The following is an 18,785-nucleotide window of genomic DNA, read 5'->3' on the forward strand; positions in this document are numbered from 1 at the left end:
CTTCAAGCCCGAAATTTCAAAACATTTCCTAGTCCCCTCCATCATTTCAAACATTGGTGCCCCCCTCTCTCACACACACAACCCCTCCACACATACCACACCGCCCTCCATATTTGAAGCCCCCCGCCCACCCCCCACCCCCCCCCCCCCCAAAAAAAAACACACACACACATAGACACCCTATATAATGAAACAGATAGCCATTGCCCATAACTCTATTTATGACGATGATTTTAGCGCTCTCTCTCTCTCTCTCTCTCTCTCTCTCTCTCTTGCACGTGTGTGTGTGTGTGCGCGCGCACGTGCACGCACAAATGTATATGTATAAGGTGGAAGGGAATCCCTTAAGGAGAAGATAAGGTGGGGGAGGCTCAAAGGGAAAAGGTTTAGATTGGAGGTTGAAAGGGCACGAAGGAAAGGAACTTTGAATAAGATGGGAAAGAAAAAAGAAAGAAAGAGAAAACGAAAGATAGAAATGGGTGTTTCCACACATCATCCAACAATAGGCTCAAACTCCAAGGTCCCATTAAAAAGGATTTGATCCGCAACATTGATATTTGTAAAAAAGCCTACCTATCTTGATCACCATCAAATAAATTAATATGTGGTGACAATGATCTCGATCAAGTGTTAAGGGGTGAGCCTTTCTCAAACACACACGTGAATAGATACTCTACTTGTAAACATAATATTTCCGAATACAAATCTGTATACATTTAATTATTTAATGTAATACAGATAACATATAAATGAGCAAAATATTCCTAAATATACACAACATTTTTGAATACATATTTGTATGCATATGTATGTATGTATACATGTACTTTGTATAAAATTTATATAACAATCTAAACAATTAGATCAATATAACATATGCAATATAAAGAATGATATAATTTTCAATACATTTATTATAAAACTTCAATGAATATTATTTTTATGCCCTAACTTATCCTTGCAATTTTGTACAACGTAATCGTGATTTGCCATGATATATGTTATATATGGCAATTTTCTAGCTTGTTATTAATAAATACACTAGATAATATAATATAATATACTAAAGTAATGTCATTTGGTTTATGTGTACGTGAAAATCTCCTCCCCTCCTCACTCACCTGATCCTCTCTTGTTGGATGCGCTCCGTGTCCATATCTATTGGAGCCATCCCTTTGCTGTGGGCGTTTTAACTTGTCTGTGTCAAGTCGTCCCTTTATTTAGTGCGATTTGTTCTTTGCAGGTTTCAGCTTACGGATTTCTGTGGCCAACTGCTGAGATTGTAAAAAACAGGTTGAATTTGCTGGCCTTGAAACTTAGCAATTTTAGTTTTATGTTACCGATTGCCGTCGCCAATGCCCTTGAGCGCATTAGCACCGCTGAGATTGTAAAAAAACGGATGAAATTTTAGTTTCGATGGCTAAGCTTTTAACAATTTAAGTTATTATAATAAGTTCTCTATTAAAGCACTAGCTGTAGCCATGGCATTGCTTTTTTACATTATTTGTTACTGAGAGATTTGAGGCTTTTCTTGAAGCAATGCATGGCGGCACGCAACTAAAATATTTGTGCTTCAGAAGTATTGATTATGTTTCAATCATTTCTGACTTCAGATCAAAAACCTCGTTCAAGAGTGGATATATACAAAAATTTCCAGCACAAGTTTGAACAATGTGAGAGCTATGTATACTAGCACTTATAGTCTAAAGCGCATGCTTGTGGAAGTTGACCAACGATTTGTTTTTGCAAATAGTCCAGCAAGAAAAGTGGCACCCTTCTACACGGTGTGCCACTATTAAAGTGACTTTCTTATGAAACAAGCATGTTGCACACCATATATATATATATATATATATACCTAGATAAATCCACGAACATGCCCAAATTCACCTTATAAAAAAGTGCAATTTATAACCTCATGGTAGTCATTGACAAGAAAATAAACCATCGACTCCATCATGCATAGTATGGACTAGATACTACGACATCCCCACTAACGTCATCCACTGGCTGTCAAAATGTAGATGCAGATGTTCTAAATGACAAAAAAGAACAATCATAAATGCAATTTGTAAACCCGAATGCAAGTCCAAGCCATGTGTCTGAGCATTAATGCATTGGAAATTAAAATAGGTAATAGCATATCAGAGAGAAAATTATACACAACACTAGAATATTAGTTATGTTTTGCCTTGAACCCCAAGCTGAAACTGGCTATCAAAATGTTGCTTACTAAAATGTGGAGATTGAAACAATCCGATGGAATCGTCCACTAGAAGGGGCCACACACGAGATTATTTTAGATCCAAGTTCATGGCATGATTAGCCCAAGATTATAGCAATCCTTTATTGTCTTTTGGAGGTGGTAGAATTTACATACACCCTATCAAGAAACCTTTAGCTCACTAAATGTTGAACATGACCTTGATGGCATTGCCACCTCGAGCACTTGTCTCGAATGCATCTTCAACCTCTTTCTGAGAGAATCCAAACCTGTGGGTGATGAGAGGCTTGACATCAATCTGGCCACTAGTAATCAAGTCAATGCAGAGCTGGTATGTGTTCCTGTACCTGAATACACCCAGCACATCAACCTCCCTGCATCATCATCACACACACCATGTGTTACATTATCCCTCAAATCATTAGCCATAATATCTCTTGCAATGCAAACAAAATGCTCAGCAAGGGCATCTTGGGAAGAACAAGAGAAGTCTTAAGACATGCATTACTCAAAATGCAGTGAACCATTAATACTTACCTGGCAGCAGCTGGTGTTAGAGGAACATGCATCTCTGTGTGTCCCATGCCTACCAAGCAGACTTGACCTCCAGACTTGGTGGCCTTCAAAGCTGTTGTCATCGTCTTCTCAAACCCAGCACAGTCAAATGCGAGATCTATGTTTCCTCCCATGGCCTTCTGAATAAGCACTACCTCCTCTTCTACATCCTGTTCTAGGCAGTACAAAAAGTAGAGTTTACTTATACAAGTAATGTGAGTCTCTCTCACTATACTGGAACTCCATCATAAAGTCTCCTCTCTCTCTCTCTCTCTCTCTCTCTCTCTCTCTCTCTACCTCTCACATACCTCTCACTCTGGACAAGCATTCTCACTTTGAGCTTTTAGAGACAAAACGAGCACCTTCACCATGGTTGAAACACGAACTGTTTCATTGGCTCCTAGCTTCTTTGCCATCGCAAGCCGGTCCTCGTCAACATCTATCACAATCACACGTGGACATCCAAATGCTTTTGCAGCCATTAAGGTCACTAGGCCGATGGGACCAGCCCCCAGAACGAGCACTTTGGTGTGGGGCCCAGTTCCAGCCCGTCTGCATGCGTGCACACCCACACTCAGAGGCTCGCACATGGCACCTTCCTCAAGAGTGACATTTTCTGGTAGCTTGAAACACAGGTCTGCTGGATGGACAACCTGCACCACATGAAGTATGAGCAAGTAGTTGAAACATGACTTATAAAGCACTAAAGACACCTCAAAATGCTCACATACCATGTTGTCATGCAACTAAGACCTAAGAAAAGGATTGAATACATACATAATTTGCCAAAGATCCATGGACGGGAGGAGTGGCAAAGAACTTCATCTCATCACAGAGGTTGTAGCGGCCTTCCTTGCATTGGGAACAATGTCCACAGGAGACACCTGGCTCAAGAGCAACACGGTCTCCCACAGACAAGTTCTTCACTTTGCTGCCAACCTCCTCAACCACCCCGGCGCATTCATGGCCTATCACCATAGGCTCCTTCACTATGAAATCTGCACACCGCATATGCTATTCCCATCCCATGGAGTTAGTTAAAATGAAAAATTAGCCAAGATGTATGGAATAGGAAACGGAGTCATCATATACAAACTATGCATGGTGGTGTCATGAGTGATGACATGCGTAGATTTCATCATGTATGAACCGTGCATGGTAGCGATATACTATATGGATGGTGGTTACATAGCTAGAGATACCATGTACGAACTATTCATCGTGATGACATGACCAACATGGATAGATTCATCATCATGAGCGAGCTATACATGGTGGGGAAGCAACGATAGTTCCTGATGCATCATATTTCAAGAAGAAGCTTAAGACCTTAAAAAACCATTAAGTTTCACTCACCTTCAAGTAATGAACATCGCTGCCACAGATGCCGACAGCTTTCATTCTAATCTTTGCATCTCTCTCCCCTGGAAAAGGAATTCAGACTGAGCTTGGGTTGTTGCGGACTGATAAGGATCAAAGGTATGGAGGTTTTTCCACACAACAGAAACAAATCTAACCCCACAGAACATTTTCATAGCTTTAAGGCTTTCTTAAGGCGCTCCATTACTCCAAAAGAGACGTCTGAGCTGCAGAAACTCTAAGCTCTCTCTCAGAGAGTTCAATTGAAGTAATGATTCTCAATCTTTTCAAAAATCCCAGTACATCCTCTCTCTCTTTGAGATCTACTATGCGGTTCCAGTTCAAGACTCTCAAACAATTCGATTCAAGTACAGGTTCCAAACCGTCTTAAGCAGGAAATCAGAGGTGAGAGGAGGGCTAACCAAGCGGGGGCAAGTTGAAGGGCCTGATTTCGAGTTTGTTGGCCGCCATGAGCCATGCGGCGAGGTTCTCAGCGGAGGCCGGAGCAGACGATGCGGCGGAGCCCTTGCCCATGGCTTCTGTTCACCTTGGAAAGGGAAAGTGAAAAGCAAGCGTGCCTGAAAGACGGTAGAACGCAGAAACCCTAAAAGACCAGAAGCTGGAGAGCAGGAAGAAGAGAGCGGCGCAAAGCGGTACCGTGATGGCTAATTAGAAGCTACAATGAGAGTGGACATGCTGAGTGTGCAGGCAAAAATGGGTGGGCCGCGTGTAGATTAGCGGGAATCTGCGTACGTGGACTGCCGATCTGTGCGCTCGAGATAAGCAGATAAACTTAGACGCGAGCAGATGTCGATTTTGGCAACAACAAAAATCACAAAACCTGGATCTTTGAAAACCATAAGGTTTTCGTTGATGGATTTGAAGAATTTTTTCTGAGCAAAAACCTCTACCTTTAAAGTTGGGCGGATTCTATTACATCAGGGTCCCCCATACCCTTTTTACAAACACACACACACACCTTACCTACAGGTTCAGGAGTTACGAGGTAGCACCATGCAATGTAGGCAGCCATGGATCGAACCCATTACCTCGAGTTACTAGCCATCCACTCTAACAAAAATGTTTTCATTTTTTAACATTTTTAAAAAACTAGGGAAATAAAATTTCCATGTAATAACAAAAGCGTCCGCATATTCGTTGTATATAGTTTGCAGGTATTTTGTGAACACTCAGCCTCAACCTCGTTTGGCAAACCTATGAACTCTGAACATCCTTTTTCGACGAATTAGCTTTTGCTAGGTGAATAGCACAAGGTGTCCCCCCACCACACGTCTAAAGACATAAACCCATTGTTGTTTTGACTAGAAAGTTAGAGTAGTGACCACCGTTTACACTATCTAATTTTTGGGGGATGCATGCGTGAATGGTTTGGTTATTTGTTTGGACCAACTATCTCATAGCACAACATATGAGAAGGCTGGAATGAAGTGGAAGAGAAGCAACATGCTTCATATGCATCCTTTATGTTGTTTCTGGTGCATAAAAAACTGATGCTATAATCTTTATGCTTTAATCCTTAAGATGTTATATATGACAAAAAGGAGAAGATTATACATGCAATTTGTAGACTCGAATATTACAAGAACTCAACGGGCAACAATGCAAAGCGCTCGTGTGTGCACCATATCAAGAGATAATATTTTTCTCAACAAAATCACAAAACTTGGACCTTTAAAAGTGGAAGGTTTTCGTTGAGAATTTGGAGAATTTTGAGCAAAACTGTAACAAAAATAGAATTTTCAAAATTGAAAAAAATGAAATTTCCATGTAAAAACCAAAGTGTTACAAGTTCATTATATATAATTTGCAGGTTTTCTAGGAAAACTGACCCTCAACCTCGTTTTCTAAGAAAATTGGCCCTCAACCTCATTTGGCAAACCACAAATGGGGTGTCGATTGTGAACTCTGAACATCCTATTTGCATGAGCTAACTTTTGCCAAGTGAATAGCACAAGGTGTCGACACTAGATGTATCTAAATACACCCTTAGTTAAATTGTTGTTGTTTTGACTAGAAAGTTATGCTAGTGACCAATGTTTACACTACCTTTAGTTTTTGGGAGACACATGCATGAATGGTTTGGTTATTTGTTTTGGAACAACTATCCAACATGTGAGAAGGTTGGAATGAAGTGGAAGAGAAGCAACATGCTTTCTTTATGTTGCTTCTTGTTGTGCATTTAAAATTTCAATGATACTATAATCTTCATGATAGTAAAATTATATGGCTCCTCTAATAGAAAAGATTCTTGCTTTAAAAATTTGCTATGCAACAAAAACACTAGGATCAAAAAAATAAGAGGAAAAGTGGAGCTTGATGATTGTAATAACAACCATATTCAAAAAGAAGAGATTTAACAGAGACTTAGAACCTCATGAGACACTTATTGAATTTCCTTAATAAAACTATACACTTAAAGGTTTAATCATCTCTTTAAATCATTAAACGCACATACTATAAAGGCCTGAAAAAATTATGCACATTACCTCCAACTTTCACTTTTTTAACAAGGCTTGTTCACATTTTAAAAATCCCAACTTGATTCACCAATTGGCTAAACTTATGTTTTGATGTTTATGTGAGGCAAACTTCCAACAAATTATTACAATGGTCAATATCTATCTTGACAAAGATACATCATGAGGAGAATAGGTATATCCAAGCCATCATTCAAGAAGAAAAAGAGGAGAAAAATTGTTAACCACTTTTGCAACTTGACATGGTTTCACCCGCCCGACCTACCGTAAGGTATTTTGTCATCTTACTCGCATGTAATGGAAGCCCAATCCTTCTGAGATGGCACTGGACTTTATAAGTAGTCTTACCTTGAGCTTAATGCCAAATGGGGAAGTGATGGGTGGTTGCAAGATGAGGATACTCACTTTCGTTCACTCTCTCTAAAATTGGGACATCGACACATATTGGGCGGAGTCGATCGTGATATCGCCATCAATTAAAACACGACACGTGCCTCGAGTTTAAAGCGATATATCTCGAACGAGATACCAACTAATGCCATGCCAGCAGGTTCGAGTTTCAAGTCACCATCCATGTCACCAGTACAGGTCACCGCCACCACACTATCTCGATCGAGATATGCATGCCACTCGTATCCACGTCAATGCCACGATGGATCCCCTTGGACATCCCACTCAAATGTACATTCAATATATTCAATCAGCCCATCTCCACCATCCACATATCTCGAATGAGATATTGAAATATCTTGACCATTGAAATATCTCGTTCGAGGTATAGAGATGTAATCTCATCCGTCCACATATCTCGTTCGAAATAGCAAGATGAAATCTAGGCCGTTCAAAAACCTCGAACGAGATACATCTACACAATCCGACCCGTCCATTCAGGCACATTTGAAGATGCGATCCCAACCGTTTAAATATCTCGATCGAGGTATGAAATGAATCTCGACCGTCAAACATACCTCGATCGTGATAATGACCTAAAATCTAAGCTGTCCATGTACCTCGAATGAGATACTTAATTCAAATCGCAGCCGTCGATCCTTCACCAACCCTAAAATCAAATGCGTATCTTGGTCGTTTGTCTCACAACCCTAAAATCACACATACATCTGGAGCATACATCTTGCAAACCGTAAAGTGCATGCCACCGAACCTCGATCGAGGTTATAAAACCGGAAAGTTTTTTTTTCGTCTCATTGTCACAAGTCGTTTTCACTCTCCTTGCTCTCTTGATTTGGATTAGCATTAGTGGTGGGCTCATTAGCATTGTTTATAACTACATTAGTGCTACTTAGCACTAAGCATTGGACCATTTGGATTAGCATTAGTGGTGGGCTCATTAGCATTGTTTATAACTACATTAGTGCTACTTAGCACTAAGCATTGGACCTTTCACATTGGCATTTCACATTGGACCTTACACATTGCCCGTTTGTGTTAGGCTTAGGTTTTAGCTACATTAGCATTGTTTATAACTACATTAGCATTGTTTATAACTACATTAGTGCTACTTAGCACTAAGCATTGGACCTTTCACATTAGCCTTCCACATTGGACCTTACACATTGCCCGTTTGTGTTAGGCTTAGGTTTTAGCATGGAGTTATGCGAGGAGGGCCAATCGTCTGGGGACTAAACTTTACAAGCATGTGGGGGGGAGACCCACCCCCACATGCTTGCAAAGTTTGGTCACCATCGGATCATGTTTAGGTTAGTTCTTAGCGCCCAGTGTGAATTTTTCAAGTCTCTTGGTGCTTAAGAGGCCATGGAAAATCCGGGTCTTCCCCATACCATCGTACCCAAACATGCTCCGATGGGGACCAAACTTTGCCCACATGCTTGCAAAGTTTGGTCACCATCGGAGCATATTTGGGTCCAGTGTGGATTTTTCAGGGCTCACCCCCACATGCTTGCAAAGTTTGGTCACCATCGAAGCATGTTTGGGTTAGTAATTAGTGCCCAATGTGGATATTTCAAGTGTTTTTGTGCTTAACAAGCCATGGAAAATCCCGCTCTTCCCCATACCATCGTACCCAAACATGCTTCAATGGGGACCAAACTTTCCAATCATGTGGGGGGGACCCACCCCCACATGCTTGCAAAGTTTGATCACTATCAGAGCATGTTTGGGCTAGTTCTTAGCACCCAGTGTGAGTTTTTCAAGTCTCTTGGTGCTTAAGAGGCCATGGCTTCCCCGTACCATCGTACCCAAACATGCTCTGATGGTGGGGACCAAACTTTGCAAGCATGTGGGGGGGACCCAACCCCCACATTCTTGCAAAGTTTGGTCCCCATGGGAGCATGTTTAGGTTAGTTCTTAGCACCTAGTGCGAAATTTTCAAGTCTCTTGGTGCTTAAGAGGCCATGGAAAATCTGGGTCTTCCCCATACCATCATACCTAAACATGCTCCGATGGGGACCAAACTTTGCAAGCATGTAAGGGGGATCCACCCCCACATGCATGCAAAGTTTGGTCACCATCGGAGCATATTTGGGTTAGTAAATAGCACCCAATGCGGATTTTTCAAGTCTCTTGTTGGTACGTAAGAGGCCATGGAAGATCCGGGTCTTTCCCATACCATCGTACCCAAACATGCTCTGATGGGGACCAAAATTTATGAGCATGTGGGGAGGACCCACCCCCACATGCTTGCAAAGTTTGGTCACCATCGGAGCATGTTTGGGTTAGTTCTTAGCACCCAGTGTGAATTTTTCAAGTCTCTTGGTACTTAAGATGCCATGGAAAATCTGGGTCTTTCCCATACCATCATACCCAAGGGGACCAAACTTTACAAACATGTGGGGGTGGGTCATACCCAAACATGATCCGATGGGGACCAAAATTTTCAAGCATGTGGGGGTGGGGACCCACCCCCACATGCTTGCAAAGTTTGGTTCCCATCGGAGCATGTTTGGGTACGATGGTACGGGGAGGAAGACCCGCATTTTCCATGGCGTCTTAAGCACCAAGAGACTTGAAATATCTGCACTGGGCACTAATTACTAACCCAAACATGCTCTGATGGGGACCAAACTTTGCAAGCATGTGGCCCCCCCCACATGCTTGCAAAGTTTGGTCCCCATCAGAGCATGTTTGGGTACGATGGTATGGGGAAGAGCGGGATTTTCCATGGCCTCTTAAGCACCAAGAGACTTGAAAAATATGCATTGGGCGCTAATTACTAACCCAAACATGCTCCGATGGGGGGACCAAATTTGACAAGCATGTGGGGGTCCCCCCCACATGCTTGCAAAGTTTGGTCCCCATTGGAGCATGTTTGGGTACGATGGTATGGGGAAGACCCGGATTTTCCAAGGCCTCTTAAGCACCAAGAGACTTGAAAAATTCACACTTGGCCGCACTAATATGGTGATGGTGATTTTCAACAAACAATATGATAATCAAAGTGTTAAAAAAATAAAAAAACCATGAACATAAACTAAAATGCAATGATCTTCAATAATGAGAGAACTCCTAATGATAAAAACATCAACTAAGTACATCAAAATGTGAGCTAACCTAGCCACTCTGGCTTTAGCCACTAACTCAAAAGATCAAGACATAATGAAAATGAGCTACCCCATCTATTCTGAGGTTAGTCACTCCCAATATATCTATCAATTGCTCTAGAATTCTCTCATGGTCATCCACTCGAAAAGCCGAAAACGAGGGCGAGAACTGTGTTTTCAGCTCTGTACTCGATCAAGAGTGAGCCTGGCAGTACCACTAGACGAGAGAACTTAAATGCCTCTAACTCCCACTTCCACTGCTGGAACTCAAGACTCCCCCAATGAAGTCGAATCTACTGGTAGAACTGGCCTGCCACAATCATACTATGGGCGTCAAAAGAAAACCCATGATCATCCACTGTATCCTGGTCAAGGATGCACTTTTGCCTAGTGCAACTCATCAGATAATAGTCTACTCCCTCGCTGTTGCCCTCACCAGCAATAACAACAAATACATCACCCTCCTGCAGCAGCAAATCTGTCAGGTCATCATAGCTGGCCACCATGAACACATGACATTTGTGCTCATCGGACAACGCTGGATGTGAAGGATGCTTGGGGGAGAGGACTGTCTATATCCATGCATCTACCCATCCTCTCGAGGCACAATGTGACCAATCGCCATCCATACATGCTCCACAGAAGCATGCAAACCGTCGTGTGTAAATCGTGGGGGCCGCCATGCATGTGCTCCTGATGGAAACTCTGCCAGACATGCTTGTTGGAACTGATGATCCTGCCACTTGGCATAATGACTGTGCCATATATAGGGGTAGATCTGTGCCCTAAGAAGTAACAACGTGGTGTATATTTGTCCACGAGCTGCAACTTCCTGGGCTGCCCACTCTGGAGTTGGTGTGTCACATACTCATAACGTTGCCATGGCACTATCTATTGGTCACTTGCATCAAGATCTACCATCTGTAGATGTGCAAGTGAACCACATGATGTGCAATTGCTCTCCACACACAAGGCATCCTATGGAACTGGGCATCCTCCATGCGTGCACACAAAAGAAAGGATGAAATCACGAGGACTACGAGGCAACTCTCTATGCCCACTAAGAGAACGGAACACATCATAAAAAAGTTTAAACTTAACATGGTAGCGACAACATGTGTCATGCTCACGTGAGTACCTCACAAACCAAGGCTTACACCCCTCAAATGACCTTTGCCCAATTTTAAGCTCTGGATATGATGCCACAAACTGAGAAGACAACTCTATTTGGGTCATTTCAAGAAAGCAAGCACCGTGCTCAATGAACACTCCTCTTGTCACTTTCTTATGCAAAGCTTTCTTGGAAAATTGGCGAGGCACGACAATTCTCCTCCCAAAAACTTTCTATCAAGGCTCTAGTGGCTTCATCTAGTAGGCGATCATGCCTAGCTACACAACCACTACTCTTCCACAAAGCACCAACCTTATTGGCATCTAAACTTTGCCGTCTAATAGACCCAACTCTAAGTGTGTGTGGTGCTATGGAAAGGATGCGAGATGTGGCACTCACCTTACCCTTCACTTGGGAGCTACTTATGGCTACCACAATAGCTCGTCGAGCAGCCAAAGCGTCCGCAGAGTTCCTCTTCTTGTTAACTGTATAGGAACGACCAACACTTTGTAGCACCACCATGCCAGCTCTCCTCTCTCTTTGACCTCCAATGTCAGAAAGCACCTTGCAGTTGGCCATGTTGGGCAGATCGATCAAAGCATCAAGCACGCATGCCTGTGATGAAGGTGTGAGGTCTTTGAAATAGGAATGGAAGATTGCATGGGCACGATGATATGTCCCTGACTTTGATAGTTATTTCCTATCCATGCTATGGGCGCCCAAAGGAGGGGGTGGATTCTTGTGGAAGAGAAGGGGGCTCAAGAAGGGCGGGTTCATGTGAATTATCTAAACTAAGGGGTAGTGGGGGGGGGGGAAGAGGGCGGAGGGAGAGGAAGTGGAAGAGGAGGAGCAAGGCTTGGATCATCGCCACAATGGAAGGTGTTGCTCGTTGACGTGCTCTCCACTCTCTCTTTCTCTCACACGAGCTACCCTTTTCCTGTCCTCCTCTTAAACTCAGTGGTGGACGGGGGGAAGTCTAGTCCTATCACGTTTCTGACTCCTACGACTTTGAGAACCCATTCTCGAGGAAGCTAAGAGAGTAAAAATTATGAAGGCTCAATAATGGGATAGTACTAGAGATAAGTGTGGGATAGTACTAGAGATGCGTGATTAGAAAGGAAAAATAGGTTATCCACTTCAAATCTCATTGAATTTCCTATCTAAGATTGATTGGATAATTAAGATAAACATAAAGATAATTAAAGATAAACTATTAATAATATTTATTAACAAGTCTAAATATTTATCATTACTAGATATATAAATATATCTTTTGTTTTATAATTATATAGCTGCATTTTCTTTTATAATGTATTTTTTTCAAATTTTATTCAAAGGTTTATCCTACACATAAAATATTTTCAAGAAATATTAAATTTTAAAAAAATATTTTTTAAATTAAATAACATGAACTTTAAAAATAATATTATTTATCTAATTCCAAAATATAATCCTTTAGAATTAGTGATTTTAAATTCTTTTATATTAATAAGTTATATATTTTTTATTATTTAAAATTCTATATTTTATTTATATAAATTACTAAATTATTTTTTTAAATATATTTTTGAAAAAAAATAGGGAAGTGGAAAGGAGGTGCCACGTGTCACATGCGTGCATGACATGTGGCATTGTCTTGAGATGTGGCACTATTATGGGACTGATGTGATAATTCCATGATGTGGCATGCCATGTCACCACAAGTGCGAGGTGGCAAGAAGATGTGGCATTAATGATGACTAGGATGATGAGATGGGAGTCAACTAGGTTGACCATGTTGACATGGAGGTTGGAGATGGCAAGGTGAGGTGGCAAGTTGCTTATGTGGATCCTCTCAAAGCTGATGTGGACATAAAGTGGCATGCATATATAAGATTTGTGCTTACCCAAGCCTCACACATGGAATGATATCTAGGCTTTGAAGTTTACCAAGCCTAGATTTCCAAACCTAACTAGGATTGGTTTTAGGCTTGAAAAGGGGAGAGTGGACACAATATGGAAATTTTCACATGAGAGGATTGAAAATGGACCTTCCCATACTCAAATTAAGCCAAATTTTTTTAATATATTCATGGCAACAAGTATATTGATCCCTAGAGTTTTTAGATTGAAAGATTCAATATTTGATTTTCTAGAATTAAATTATAATTGATTTAATGGGTCTCTAACAGTCATAACAAATTTTCCAAAGTAAATCTACAAAAATCCAATTGTTAGATTTGTAATTTTACCTTATACCCACATTCTACTAATCTTCCCCAATCTAATCATCACTAGACCCATACAAATTGAGCATTTTAAATGGTAGATGTGGTGGGAGGACAAAATAGTATGTTGTTTTAAACAATTCTAATGCCTGTTAAATAATATAAAAAATAGTAGAACACATAAAAAATTACTCGATAAATCAAGTTAAGCTCTATGTTATTTGAATTTGTGATATGCAAAGTGGGAACATCATATGAGTAATAATGTAAAAGTTATAGGCAACTTACTCACATTCAGTGTACTTGTCTAAACCTCCAATAGGGCCTATATACAATTTTGGTTCCCAAAGAAAAGGAGATTTGCAATTATTGGATATTCGATCAGATTATAGTTTTAGGTGTCCAACTTTGCATATGATGTTTCATTAGAAGACCTTGAAGTGAAACTCCTTGGCGTGGTGTGAAATCTAGTCATTTTTGACATTAAGCAATACACACATTTATACTTGGGAGCTATCTCTCTTCTCTATTCTTGCTCAGTCTTCTTTATATCCACATTTTGTGAGAGACAAAATCACCAAGAGGCCATTCTCTTCTTGCCTCCTCCACCTAGGCAAAGAGAGCTCTTCCTTCATCCCATAGCCATGGAGCATTCCGGTGTGACAATGGAGTGAGGATGCAATGGACGGACTAACACACCCGCGACATTGGGAAGTCAATTTTGTAGCTCTCAAAGACAACTCTCAAAGACAAGACTAAACAATACATGATTCAATAAAGGCTAAGGTAAGCTCTTGACTTGAATATATTTGGGGTTGCTTGTCAGGGATTAGCCTAGGAGCTGAGCTCCATTCTTCTGTCTATTCCAAGCTATTGGGATCGCCCAATATTGCTCAATGTTAATTAGGATATCACACTCCAAAAAACATATGATTTTGGAGCCTTAGATGTGTTAGATTTGTTGTTTTTTGTTTTGTTCTAAAGCGTATTTGCATTTTAGTTTCTTACTTGGAAGGGGAAACCCTGATTTCTTTGATGTTGTGCATGATTTTGAAGCCCACAAGGCTTTCATTTTAATGCACTGAATCAAGAAATAGCTTAGTAATTGTGATTAAAAGTGGAATCCACTCCAAAAACATAAGCTTTGGGCTCCATTTTGTGCGAATTAGAGTGGAAAAGTTAATTTTTGTTCATGTATTTCATAGATTTTCATGCATTTTTGGATTTTGTAGCTTAGAAGTATGTAAAGTCAACAAAAATTTAACAAAAAGCATAAACACCATTAATTAGAATTAGAAACTTAATCACTTCCCACCAAGTCCAAAACTCCAAAAATCAGGCCAAACCATCTCTCGGGTTGGGAGATGTGAGCCCATAGTCTCGTGAAAAAAGGATGTGAGTTTCGGGTTAGGAGACGTGAGTCCACAATCTCATGAAAAAAAACATGACTCCACAACCTCGTGAAAAAAAGATGTGAGCTAGCAGACATGAGAGCCTAGAGATGTGAGTCACTGAGTTGGGAGACGTGAGCCATGAGTCTACACAAAAAAAAAGACGTGACTCAATAACCTTATGAAAAAAAGATGTGAGTCTAGTAGACATGAGAGTCTAGAGATGAGTCATTGAGTTGGGAGACATGAGCTGTTGAGTCAAGAGACGTGAGCCATGAGTCTACACACATGAGCCTAAATACATGAGTCTAGAGGTAGGTATATCTAATATTGTACCAACGAATTAAAACTACCTTGAAGACTTGTAAGAAAATATCTACCTTGAAGACTTGTAAGAAAATATCTACTCAACCTATAAAGGTTTTCCCTATACAATCTATACTGGCAAAAAAAAAATTCTATCATACAATTTGTAACAGCAATAAATTCTAAGGAAAATTCTTGTTCTTTCTAATTATTATAGCATTAAACATAATTATCACATTAATTTCTCACCAACCGTGTTATAGGTCTGGAGCCCTGCTCGAATCTGTGCCAACCTTATCTATTTCATAAAAATCAAAATCCATTTCAGACCTACTTCAAACCGATTCATTAAAGAGAAACCCTTTGATGGGTGAACTCATTGTGGACTTGTTTGAAATGACAATCAAGTCGACTATAGTGCATCAAACTACACCTCCTCAAAAATCCACCTAGCCTTCAGTCTCATCAGAGTGCTTCTTATTAAGAAGGCAAGACTCCTTTAGATCTACCTCAAGCAAGGAGCTTTGGGATGAAATCAACCATGTAGCAATTCATCAAAGGAACAACTAAACCTAGAAATGGGAGGCTAGATGACTTATCACTCATCCATCGATTCATGATCCATCTGAAGAGCAAGAGGCTTCATGATTATCTTTACTACAAACCTAGGACACTATATCTTTGATGACTGTGTTGCCACTGTATTTCCATGAGGCAATATACCTAGTAGACGATTTCCTAGGGATGGAAAAGTCATCCACCCAAACCAAGAAATAGGGGACACATCATCCTTAGCCTTTGTAGCTAAGGGTGCCAACCGTACTCGCAAGAGTCCTAGTTAGGGACAAAAGCATACACGAGTTATGGAAGAAAATATGCTCAATCAAATAGGCCAATAGTGTCAAGGAAAACCCCAAGGGAAACCTCAAGGGCAACCCAAGTCAATTTCTCAAGCTAGATACCTACACTTATTTCCAAGGAGAGATATGGTTTGGTGGTGTGCAATTTATCCCTTGCGCTAAGGACATCCCAAGTTAGTTTCTCAAACCAGATACCCCCACTTATTTCCAAGGAGTGGTCTACAATTTATCCATTGCTAAAGCCTAGATAACAATAATATTATGCTCATTGCTAGTGCCATAGGAACCACGACACAGCTCATTGTTGGTACTAAGAAATCTGCTCAATCAAATAGGCCAGTAGTGCCAAGGAAAACCCCTAGGGGAACCTCAAGGCCAACCCAAGTCAATTTCTCAAGCCCGATACCTACACTTATTTCCAAGGAGAGATATGGTTTGGTGGTGTGCAATTTATCCATTGCGCTAAAGACATCCCAAGTTAGTTTCTCAAACCAGATACCCCCACTTATTTCCAAGGAGTGGTCTACAATTTATCCATTGCTAAAGCCTAGATAACAAAAATATTATGATCATTGCTAGTGCCATAGGAACCACGACACAACTCATTGTTGATACTAAGAAACCCAGTAGGGTGGACTTTGGCAGCACGACCGTGTTAAGGCAGCAGCCACCATTAGTTTTGCTAGCCTCACTAGTCACTCCTCAACTGGAACAAGCTCCAATGCCTACCTACCAAAACCCCTTACCGAGAGGTATATATAGACCACCACAGTTGTTATGTCTACTTCTGGTATTACCACTTCAATCAGTTCCTCGACACTGATACTATAGTACTCAGTGAATCTACATGTAGAAATAGAAGCCATGGAACAAGAGACCTATGAGTCTTATGAACATTGAGATCCATCATACCAGTAGTAGTATGATCTCTGTGGGTATCTTGAGAACAGGTTCCATCCATAGACTATGCATCTATGTTCGAAGCCATGGTGCTCACAACAGAGAGCAAGAGACCTTGACAATATGGTACACAGGCAACTGATGTAATGCTTTTGATACAAAGGCCCATTCCTTGTAGCCTTTTATATGGTTGTCCAGTAGTCGTGTGGACGTAGGCTAATAATGGGTCGGGGTACTTTTTCCCTCCTTACGAGCTTTTTTTCCCCGAGCATGTATACACTCAAATTGTGCAATGTGGACGCATGCTAATAATGGGCTGGGGCACTTTTTCCCTCCTTAAGAGATTTTTCCCATGTGTATACACTCTTATGAGTGTGTGTAAGTGACCTTGTCATGCCACTTCACTTGTACTTCACTCATTCTTCTCATCAATATAATTTGACTATTGTGCTTCTCTCTATCTTTGCTTGCTTGCTTACTACATTTGTGTGTGGGTTGCAAATATGTATGTGAGGGGTGCATTTTGGGCAAGATGCAACAGGCATCATTCTTGAAAGATAGATCAGTAAAGGCTATCCAAAAATTACAGCTATACTGATGTATGTGGTCCTATGAGGACACCATCATTGGGGTTTTTACATGCTTTAGACACTTTGTTTCTATGGCTGAAAATGTATCTTCATGTAAAGTTGACATCCTTCGTATAGATCAAGGGGGGGAGTATATGTCAAAGGAGTTTCATGTAGATATAGTTGAAGAGGCATAAACATCAATGCAGGGTGCCTTACACACCTCAGTAAATGGTGTGGCTGAGAGGAAGAACAGATCTCTCATGGAGATGGCACATTACGTGGTTAAAAGCCATGATTTGTCTCATGTCTTTTAGTAGCTGGAGGTAATTATGCGGTAAATAGATGCCCCACCAAGGTCTTGTAAACAATTACTCCTTGTGACGCTTGGAATGGTAGAAAGCCCCATGTGGCTCATTTACATGTTTTTGGTTGTCTTGCTTATGCTCTTGTGCCTAAGCAACAATGCAATAAGTTGGATGATAAGACAGTAAAATGCATTTTTGTGTGTTGAGAACTCAGTTTAGGCCATGCTTTTATGCAAAAAAAAAACATAAAAAAGTATGCTCTCACATGACATCTTTGATACATTCCTACATTTATACAATGGTAGGCAACCATATGAGGAACAATTGAATGCTCAACAAGGTGTTACAAATCAGCCCATATTAGCTTAAAATCAACTCAAATTTCAGCCCATAGATCGACCTATTAATGAGAGAATTGGGGATGAGGAAAGGGTAACCATAAGTTCACTTCCTCAGCCCTCAAGTAAAAAGCCCTCAAGTAAAAGATGAAGGAAAAATAACGAAGTACCAAAACTTCTGAGGGCAAAAAAGTTTCTAGAAGACCCGAGCCACCAATGCCAAGCGGCTGCGTGTGATAAGACTACGTGGGAGGTCCTATATTGGGCCCTTGTTGCGTAAATAACTATTTCAATATACGTCATAATATTCACAGACTATTTAATAGAGAGAGACTACAAATAATCCAAATTCATGTCCCGTCCCCACTACTACCAACCCTAGTAAGGTTCTCATGATTCCGTGCCTTGATTGAACCAAAGGGAGCGCTCCATTGAACTGAAGGGGAAAATATTGTTCCGGAGCTTCCACGTGCTAGCTTTTTTAAATTCCACGTGCTAGCTTTTTTAAAAATTTGCGAGACTCTAGATCATTGGAGGGAATTTTTTTGTGATCTTGGATATGAGATATTTTTTTAAAAACAATTTCGAGTGCTTTTTTTTTTGCATCCAAGGTTTATAACAAATTTTTGCATCCAAGGCTT

At 40.7% G+C, this 18,785-nt stretch overlaps 1 protein-coding gene across 1 annotated transcript; it reads right to left on the minus strand.

The window, feature by feature from the left end:
- Positions 1–2,117: 2,117 nt before the first annotated feature.
- LOC147628203 (GroES-like zinc-binding alcohol dehydrogenase family protein) lies at positions 2,118–4,775 on the minus strand. Its single transcript, XM_086813256.1, has 6 exons — positions 4,561–4,775; positions 4,136–4,203; positions 3,557–3,793; positions 3,142–3,432; positions 2,762–2,949; positions 2,118–2,598 (listed from the first exon to the last, which is right to left on the minus strand). The coding sequence occupies exons 1-6, from the start codon at positions 4,670–4,672 to the stop codon at positions 2,406–2,408; spliced, it is 1,089 nt and encodes a 362-aa protein (XP_086669382.1). The 5' UTR covers positions 4,673–4,775; the 3' UTR covers positions 2,118–2,405.
- Between the last annotated feature and the right edge of the window lie 14,010 nt (positions 4,776–18,785).

The sequence above is a fragment of the Cibotium barometz genome, chromosome 19 (assembly GCF_041138505.1).
Source record: "Cibotium barometz isolate CiBa-2024 chromosome 19, ASM4113850v1, whole genome shotgun sequence".
NCBI classification, from domain to species: Eukaryota; Viridiplantae; Streptophyta; class Polypodiopsida; order Cyatheales; family Cibotiaceae; genus Cibotium; species Cibotium barometz.

Excerpts from the sequence above, each read along its gene's own strand:
- LOC147628203 (XM_086813256.1), bottom strand. The coding sequence starts at position 4,672 with ATGGGCAAGGGCTCCGCCGCATCGTCTGCTCCGGCCTCCGCTGAGAAC. Across the intron at positions 4,204-4,560 it reads CTTCAACTTGCCCCCGCTTG|GGGAGAGAGATGCAAAGATT; the intron begins GTTAGCCCTCCT and ends TTCCTTTTCCAG. Across the intron at positions 3,433-3,556 it reads ATGGATCTTTGGCAAATTAT|GTTGTCCATCCAGCAGACCT; the intron begins GTATGTATTCAA and ends CATGTGGTGCAG.